This window comes from Marmota marmota, unplaced genomic scaffold (genome assembly GCF_001458135.2).
Source record: "Marmota marmota marmota unplaced genomic scaffold, marMar, whole genome shotgun sequence".
Classification (NCBI taxonomy): Eukaryota; Metazoa; Chordata; class Mammalia; order Rodentia; family Sciuridae; genus Marmota; species Marmota marmota.
In genome coordinates this window covers 2766234-2776153 of record NW_025999896.1, presented here as the reverse complement: position 1 = coordinate 2776153, position 9920 = coordinate 2766234, and the positions used below count along the sequence as shown (strand labels likewise).

Below are 9920 nucleotides of genomic sequence, written 5' to 3'. Positions count from 1 at the left end.
CCAGTGGCCTGTGGTGGCCAGATATGCACATGCAGATAATCCAGGTATTGTATCCTAAATGAACATCTCCGGGGTGGACTTCAGAAGACTAAGGTCCAGGTAACCCTGCATTTCCCATCCAGTGCTTCACTAAACACCTTTGGCTCCAGCCTCTCGTTCATGTTAAAATTCCAGTATCTTTAAGTGAAACAATTCTTACAGAAGAGATCAACCATTGACACTCTAGTATGAAGGAGCTCCTTCAGCTTTTCTGACAGTGAGTTTAATAAAGGTACCAAGGAAAGAGGGATCATGCAACCACTAGGAGGAAGAGAAGATGAAGAGTGAGAATGGCAAGTCTTTACAATGCATGCAAAATATGTAGCCCACATGGATTTATTGACCGAAAAGCCCAGAATGTTTCTTCCCCTTAATTGGCAGAGAAAATAAAACGTGTGGCTATCACAGACTTTCTTTTTTTTTTCTCATCAAGACGGTAGAAATTTAAAAATAAGTTTATGATCATTAAAAAAATGTGTTTTTCTTTTGAAACTTGACACTATCTAACTTTAGACTAGCTGCCTATTTTCTACTAAAATCCGTTGGGAAAGATAGCTCAATGATAGAAAGAACTGAAAACACGGTCAAAGGGGGTGGTATCTTATCTCCGTTAAGTGGAACAAATGTTTAAATTGTCCTGCTTAAATTAAATAGCCAGGAACTTTTGCTTCTAAAAATAAACATTGCCAAGTATGCAAGTCTCATCTGAGGCACCAGTGTCCGGTGGCTTTCCTAATGTGTCAGTCACAATCTTCTATCAATTTATCTTGTATTTTAAGCCAACATGTGATTGAAGCCACAGGTTGTTAGACATGTAATTTGAGTGGGGGGTAGGGAAGATGGAACACTGAATTCTAATAGCTCAGATTGTTTTGTTTAATCGTACTTAGGTAAGTTCAGTAAATTTTCATTCTGATAACAGTCATACTGTTACACAAAGGAAAAAAATCCAACTTCTTTTTTAAATTATTTCTTAGACATTGATGGACTTTTATTTTATTTATATATTTATATGCAGTGCTGAGAATCAAACCCAGTGCCTCACACATGCTAGGCAAGTGCTCTATCACTGAGCCACAACCCCAGCGCCCCCCCCCCAACTTAACTTCTTCATGTTTGGAATTCGTGTTGAGCACCTGCCTAACAAATGCTGGTCCTGTGGAATTTTGTGCTTTGTTGCAACCAAACCCATTTTAAAGAGATAGAAGGTGGATTTTTTTTTTTTTTTTTGAGTGTGACCAAATCAAAGAATGTGTGTTGGGGTTCCTGAAGCTGTTTGCTTACCTAGAACAAAAGGGTTGGTGCCCAATAGCCTCTGCCCTTTGTGGTGTGGAGGTCCTTTTATATGATATCACTGTGAGTAGCTGTGTCTGTAGATCCTGTGAGACTGTCCTAATATCGAGTCAGATCGGATCCTGGGAGGAAATCCCCTGTGAACATTACCAAAAAGACACTTAATTCTCTCTTGGTGGGGGACATATCTTGGGATACAACTGAATATGCCAAGGAAGAGATGAATTTTCTAGAGAAACATGAGAGAAGCCAGCATCACTGGTTAGAGAAAGGATCCAGTGGTCAGTTTAGACTTCAGGGCAAGGCAGGGCAGAAGGCAATCGCTCACTAAGGCTCGAGTCAAAATTGATTTTCTGCTGTGTCCTCTGAGCTCCCCAAGGCACCATGCTTCCTTTTAATAATTTTGTTTTGTGGTGGTGCTGGGGATTGAACCCAAGACCTAACATGTGCTAGGCAAGTGCTCTACCCCTGAGTTACAGCCCCAGCCTTTTTCATTTTTCTTTGGAGAGGAGGAGGGTCTCATTAAATACCCCGGCTGGCCTCAAACTTATGATCCTCCTGCTGTAGCCTTGCAAGTCTCTGGTATGACAAGTGGGTGCCTCTGCATCCTGCCCTTTTTAATGTTTAAAATGTCGTCAGTAGTTAAGTATAAAGACAAAATGCACACTCTCCCATGTACCCAGCCTGCAGCTGAAGATGCAGAACCAAAGTGTCTCATTTTCTCTCTCTTTGCTCTAAGATGGCTGAATTTTAATTCTTCACTATGTTGAAATGATCTCTTTATTTCCATTCCCTCTTCTAGATTATAAATTCCTCTATGGAAGAACTGTTCTTTGTAGGCTCCCCAATATCTGCAATAATGGCTGGCAAATTTTTAGATGTGTCTATAAATTTATATACACATCAAACGTGTGTGCACATGGATATGTGTACTCGTGTGTAGGCATGTTACATATATGTGTGCATGCATGTCCACTCTATTAAATAGCCTTTTTAAAGCATTTCGTAGGAAGTAATAGAGCTGATGATTAGAGCATGAACTCCAAAGCCTGTAAATCCTGGACCCTCACCTTGACCTTGCACAGGTCACTTCAACTCTCTCTGCCTCAGTTTTCTCATCTGGAAAATGAGAGCATTCTTCTTGCCTATTCTAAAGATCACGAGGACCCAGTGCACTAGTAAGTGTGCAGAGCAGTGTCTGGCACTCAGAAAGCACCACAGAAGATCTGGCAGGTCACGGCACTGTGCTTGGGCATCCAAGGAAGGACAGAGATCTGAGCCCTTGCCAGTCAGTTGGGGAAGCGATAGTGAAAATCTCAGGGACCGTGTCCCAGAGAGACAGGGATCCTTAGGTGCAAACCCACCAACCATTTTTAGCCTGGAAGCCATCAACCCTCGGTTAACCAGTCAGTGAATTGTATCAGGTCTCTCCAGTGTCCCAGGCACCCCGCCATCTCTCCTGGATGAAAGAAGTTACAATTTCTTTTCTAGTGTTAACAAATGTCTGTTGGGGGTCAATCGTTGAAGAATTGGTCCATGACTTGCGGTCTACTTATTTCAACAGCTGACAAAGCAGAGGCCTTGGGAGAAATGGGAAAATAGCCCAGTTTTCTGAAGCTTTGAAGACATTTCACGTAGATGGCTAACCAACAATGTGATTCTCTTTTGTTAACTGCACTGCATTGCTTCAGAAAGAGGGAGTACAAAGGCCAGGCAGGAAGAACTAGGTTTTTTGCTTCTTTTGAGTTGTCACATGAAGCAAGAGAGAGACATCTTCTGCACCACGGAGATATGGAAGAAAAGAAAAAGAGTAACTTGAAAACAAGAGAACTTGGAAGGTCAGAGAGATAGATAAGAATGCCAGCCAGAACCCATCTGGTCCTTTCTCTCTCTGATTATTTTATTTTCTCTTTTCAATGATGCAGTATTTCAATATACCTAAAATAATGGAACAGGCATCCACGTACCCACCACTGAGATTTAAGAGAAGTGTTTTGTCACAGTTATCCTAAATCTCTTTTAAAAAAAAAAAATTAGTTGGGCACGGTGGTGCATGCCTGTAATTCCAGCAGCTCAGGAGGCTGAGGCAGGAAGATCTCGAGTTCAAAGCCAGCCTTAGCAACAGTGAGGCACTAAGCAACTCAGTGAGTCCCTGTCTCTAAATAAATTACAAAATAGGGCTGGAGATGTGGCTTAGAGGTTGAGTGTCCCTGAGTTCAATCCTCAGTATTCAAAAAAGAAAAGAAAAATAAGAAAATGTTTAAAATACAACTAACACCTCACTTTCCCCTCCCCATTCTCCCACTCTCACTCAAGAATGAACCACCATTGAGGTTATAAATTAGTATAATCATTATGGAAATCAGTATGGAGTTCCTCAAAAGATTGGGCCCGGAACTATTACATGACAAAGCTATTCCACTTCTTGGTATTTATCTGAATTAAAGTCAGTAGGCATGCGATCCATGCATTCCCACGTTTATAGCAACACAATTCACAATAGCCAAACTATGGAACCAGCCTAGGTGTCCATCAACAGATGAACAGATAAAACATCTGTGATATATATATATATATATATATATATATACACACACACACACACACACACACACACAATACAGCCAGAAAGAAAAGTGGAATTATATCATCTGCAGAAAAATGAATGGAACTTGAGAACCTAATGCTAAGCGAAATAAGCCCAACTCAGAAGGTTGAGGGTAGAATGTTTTCTTTCCTATGTGGACACTAGAGAGGAAAAAGGGTAAGAAAGGTAGGGAGGGATCTTATGAAAATTGAAGAGATATCAGTAGAATAGAGGAAAGGGACCAGAGATAAGGAGGAGGAAAGGGGAAGAGAAAATATACTGGGGGGACTACATCTATCCCTGGCTACTTCCTGATTCTCTCTCTTACACCACACTGCAGAACAATCTTGTCCAAGTTATACTGTTAGATAATGTTTATGTACAAGTGTGTAACAACAAACCCCATCATTATGTATGACTATAACCCACCCCGCCAAAGGGAGATCAGGAGTAGAAACAGCTTCATGAAACAGAAGACGTACTGGTGCTGGTTGGGAAAAAAAGATGCTAAGCCAACCACCCCTGTGTGTCAGCCTCGGTTATATGCATGGAGGGTACAGGAGCAAGGAGAAGAGATTGACCCAATGACTGTTTAGGAAGTATGCACACATACATTGCCTCATTTAGCCCTGGTAGCCTTCACCTCTGAGCTCCATGACCATTTCCACACCCCCAAAGACCTGCAGAAGATGAGAGTTTCTATATTGACAAGCGCAGCCCCTCAAACTGTTGACCAATCCTTCTGCCAACCAAGCCTGGCGGGTGTCCTCAGGAATGGGCCCTGGATGATGATGAGAACCAACACGGACTAGAAAAGAACTGGCAGAAGAAGGAGACAGAAACCGTCAGCCCAGCGATGGGCCAGACCCTTTCAAGGAGTGGTAGACATGTCACCATTCTAATTCCATACACTGAGACAACGAGGAAGGTCACAGGATGAACACCGCTTGTCTGAACTGCTGGAGGCCACAGTGTTTCAGATTGGGGATTTTAAAAATATGTGCTTAGACATACTGAGATATCATGGAGATGGGTTCCAAATCTAAATACAAAATCCATTTATGTGTCATATACACCTTATACACATGGCCTGAAGGTCATTTTATATGATATTTTTAATGATTTTGTGCATGATACAAAGTTTCCTGGTGTGAAATTTTTTGCCTGTGGTGTCGTGTCAGGACTCAAAAGGTTTGGGGTTTTGGAGCATTTTAGATCTCAGATTAGGGATGCTCAACCTGTATTAGTATTCCCATTGCTGAATGGAGAATATGAGATTCAGAAGGTTTAAGCATGTGCCTGAGGCCAAACATGAGTCAGAGGCCACACTGATGGAAATTCAGGGCCATCCCCTCTATACCCAGCACACTGCCTTCCTGAGGGACAGAGCAGGGGGCCAAGGCTCTCCTTCCTTCTTCCCTCTCTAAGGAAGGCTGTCTTAGGGTAGAACCCCCCCCTCCCGGGCATTTTATGGGGAGCAGTAATGGGGTTATAAAAGTTAGAGAAGGCATAAGGGGATATTTTTTTCTGGTTCAGAAATGGATTGTGTTAAAGTTTCTAGATCTAGGGCTGGAGACATAGCTCAGTTGGTAGAGTGCTTGCCTCACATGCATAAGGCCCTGGGTTCAATCCCCAGCACCACCCAAGTGGGGGAAAAAAAGTGTCTAAATCTGTAATTTGAAGCTGACTGTGTCTTCTGCTTGGGACCAAGGACACTCTAGAGTACAGAGAGGAGATGAAAGGCTGAGACCAGCTCTGATCCAGACAGTCTGATGTCCCAGTTTCCAGAATGGTCCTTAACTTATATGTATCCATACTAGTTACTTTCAGTTCTTGATCCTTGAACTTAAAAACACTACCATTGCAGATGGCTTCAAGCTTCTCCCCTCAGGAGGGCAATAACGCAGACAGATAGGTGCTGCAAAAATCTCTTAGTAGACTTAAATATGTGCTTCTGGTTAGGGTATTCCTTGTTGACCTCTGCGGCAAGGAAGTTGAAAGAGAAGCAAACCCTCACAGCAAGTAAAATTCTTTTGGCAACTTTGTCCAAGTCCAAATATAATCCCACTCCAGGGAAACCACTCTTCAGTTCTTCTTCCCCATCACCGGGGTCAGGAAGCAAAATTAAAGGTGCCCAATATTATTCAACTGTCACAATTTGGATGTGAGGGGTTCCCCCAAAGTTCCTGCATTTCTATAGGAATATTCAGAGGTGCAATAATTGGATTAGGAGAGATGTAACCTAATCAGTCCATCTTAGTTTGAATGGACTAAAGGGCTGGCAACTGTAGGCAGGTAGGGTGTGGCCTAGGATCATTAGGAGCATGCCCTAAAAGGGTGCATTTTCCCTATAGGCCCCATCCTCTCTCTCCCTCTCAATTGGCTTCCTGACCCACTAGGAGGTGAGCTGCTTTCCCCTGGACCCTGCCCCCATGATGTGTTCCCTCATCTTAGGAAAGAGCAATGGAATTAGTCTATGGACTGAGACCTCTGAAACTGTGAACTCAACATGAACTTTTCCTCCTCTTAAGTTATTCTTATTGGGTGTTTTGGTTCCAGTGATGAAAAAGCTAACTAAAACACCAATTCTTCTCTGAAGAACTTGTAGGCTGGTATCTCTAACAGTCTTTCAGACTTACAGAGTCCATCACCTCAAATCAAGGTCAGTGGAAGACTACTTTCAAAGCCTAAATTCTAGGGAGTGTGGGTGGATCACAAACCACCTTGCAGGGCTGGCTCATTATAGAACCACCAATAGTAGATCTTCAGGAGAGGTGCAAACACAAAGTAATCTTTACTCTGGAGGCTCCTGTCCGTGAGTCCACTCACCACTTCTCAAACTGTATCTTCTTTCAACCCATCAGAAGCATGGAACACCAATAAAAAACTTCAACAAGTTAACCTGAACAGGTTTATTCAAGCAAAGAATAATTCATGAATTAGGAGGGCTCAGAATTCAGAGCACTCGGCCAGCCTAGTGAGCAGCAGGCTTTTACAGGTGAATCTGGAAGTCAAATCTGAGAAATCCCCTCCCTGGTTGCAGGCAACCACCTCCCGGGTGCCTTATGTGGGCGTGGTCTGATCCAGGTGCCTTATGTGGGCGTGGTCTGATCCGTTGGCTGCTGCAATTGGCTGACATTTGGCTGTGTATGATTGGCTGGAACCCAGCTCTCTGTTACAAAAAAAAAAAAAAAAGTCTGGAGTTAATTTTCTGTTGGTTTCTTAGAAATGCCCAATATGGAGACAACCTCAGGCCGATGACTTCCTCCTTACTTAATTTAACACATCTCCCTTAAAAGGCTGTCTCACCTGCTCCTATAACATTCCTCTTCAGAGTCACCCCACTCCCATATGGCCACTCCTCTGCAGTCTTCTTTTCCTAATTCCTCTTCAAATCCCCAAACTAACCGTTGGAGCTCCCAGGAGCTTGGCCCTCAAACATGTCCCTGTCTATACTCACCCTCTAAAGGATATCATCCAAGTGCATGGTCGTAAATACCACCTACACATGTTAGCTCCCCAACGTGTATCACTAGCCTAGACCTTTTCCCTAGACCTCCTCCGGACCAGTAGAATCAAGTCTCGGCTATACACCTCCACTCCGGATTTTTCAAGGACTTCAAAATTAACATACATCAAACTGAGCCCCTAATTCGCCCATTCACCATCAACATCTTTGCCTCCTGCAGCCTCCTCCATCTCAAAAACAAAAAAGGGTGGGGGGGACTCTGATCATATTAGTTGCTCAAGTCAAAGTCTTGGTAACCCTCGACTTCTCTCTTGATTTACTCCCCTCTATCCAATCCATCAGCAAATCCTGTCTGCTTTACCTTCAAAACATGACTGAATTAACGTAGGTCTCACCACCTTGGCTACCATCACCTCAAAGCCACCATCGCTGCTTGCCTGGTTACTTTTGCAAGTTCCCAACTGGTCTCTCTTTTTCCATCTTTGTCCCCTTACAATCTGTTTCCAATAAATGAAAGTCAAATCGTGTCTCTTATATCCTCTGAACCCTACAGGGATTACTACCTCCTTTAGACTAAAAGCCAAAGGTCTAGCCATATCCTACATGATATTAAGCCTCTCAACTACCTCTCTAACCTCATCTATTACTCACTTCGACACTTGCCACTCTGCTGCAGCACACTGGCTTCTTTGCTGCTCCTGGAGAATACCAAGTGCACGCTGCCCCAGGGCCTCCGCATATGCCTGCTCTCAGAAGAATAAATTTAAAATGTGAGGTATATTTACACAATGAATAATCTCCAACTTCACACAACAATATGGATGTATCTCACAAATGTAGAGCTAAGCATAAGAGTAACAACTTTGTGAATCTATTTAAATGAAGTTTAAAAAAAAAAAGAAAAGAAAATACAGAGAGAAAGGCAAAACTAATACATGCATTTTGGACAGTGGGGATTTTTCTTTATTTTCCTGGTTATTCCTCATTTCCAAGGCGGAAAATGCCATTTCCCTCATCCCCACCCCTGCCCAACATTGCTGTTTGCCTGCTTCCTGGTCAACCTCATAGTCTTCACCATACGATTAGAACATTGTTGCAACTGTCTTCTGGGTTTTCATGGCTTGAGAGCTTGAAATGAGAACTCGTTTCTCCATTGCTCACTGTACTGAGTCTCCTTCTGCAATTGAAATATTTAACATGTGGGATAAATTCTTAGTATTTTTAATGATAACAGATAACAAGAGTCATCTCCTGTGGGGGAGTCTATTCCAGATGCACAATTTGCAGTATCTTGTCTTCCCAACATTCCTGCAAGAAAAGACTATTATTCCCATTTTGCAGATGAGAAAACCAAGGCTCCGAGAGCTACAAAATACTCCCCAGACAGTGTTCTTTCTGGAATTTTGTGTCACACCTCCAAATGGTTCCATCTGCACCAGGCTTTGCTCTATTTAATAATTTTTTTTCTGTGGTTTTCATTCCCAATCAGAAAGGGAATAACAAATAGCCCTGCTACCACCTCAGTCTGAACTACTGGAAGCTCCCTGATACAGGAAATGTGGCTGAGACTGTTTGGGCAGAGAGTCCCAGGTCTAGATCCCTAAAGCTCAACCCCCAAGTTGCAGAGGAAACCTCTCCAACCCAGGAGAGCTCTAACAGTCCTGGCAAGGGACTCTGAAATCAGAGCCGGCCAGCATGTGTCCCTGAATATCAGAATAGACACTATATTTACCCTGAAAAGCCTTTTAGTGCAAATGAGAGCTATAAATAACCATTAGGGCCCAAGCAAGTGGCCTTCACCCATGGATTTCCTTCCCAACATGCAGACCCGTTTTAATTAAATTTGTCATTAACCTTTGGGGAGAGCAGGCGCCCTGGATCCAGCTTGCTTTCAGAGACACCGTGAGTAATTCCCTATTTCTTGGACATTTTGGGGTTGAGCATGCTCACCCGGTGGTCACTTCCCGGGAGATTGCACAGAGCTGAGTTTCCAGGAGAAGAGGCTCTGGGATTGGAGTGACTGTCCCCTGCAGACCTGGGCATCACAATCAGTTTCTCTGCAAAGCCAATCCTTCTCTGACCCTGTTTTCCCCCAGAGCAAGATGGGGGTCATGGCCATGCTGATGTTGCCCCTGCTGCTCCTGGGAATCAGCGGCCTCCTCTTCATTTATCAGGAGGTGTCCAGGCTGTGGTCAAAGTCAGCGGTGCAGAACAAAGTGGTGGTGATCACCGATGCCATCTCAGGACTGGGCAAAGGTAAGTGGGCATCACTCCCTGGTGTGCTCATCTCTAGCCTGCCAGGAGGGGAGGGGTCAATTCTGTGTTCTCGCCTTGCATCTTTCACGAACCAGCAAGTTTTTTGCTCCCTGAGAGGCCACAATTTCCTTGCCTGATAAATGAGCGGATTGGAACTCATCAGGTTATGATCACACAGCCCGAGGGCTAAAACCGATCTATGGATGCTATTGATATTGCTTTCAAGGAGTTTCCAGAAATTTTGAAATGCAAGGCCCTTAGTGTGGGGGGGGGGGG

At 43.5% G+C, this 9920-nt stretch overlaps 1 protein-coding gene across 2 annotated transcripts in view; it reads left to right on the top strand.

Moving 5' to 3' along the window:
* Positions 1-9146: 9146 nt before the first annotated feature.
* The window catches only part of Dhrs7c (dehydrogenase/reductase 7C), a 20930-nt gene continuing 20156 nt past the window's right edge, over positions 9147-9920 (top strand). Inside the window, exons 1-2 of one of the 2 annotated variants that reach the window (XM_015504482.2) lie at positions 9147-9290; positions 9485-9644. In XM_015504482.2, the coding sequence (XP_015359968.1) occupies positions 9491-9644 (154 nt within the window). In that variant the 5' untranslated portion in view covers positions 9147-9290; positions 9485-9490. The remainder of the gene's footprint in view (positions 9291-9484; positions 9645-9920) is intronic. The other variant, XM_015504481.2, reaches the window with a different exon arrangement.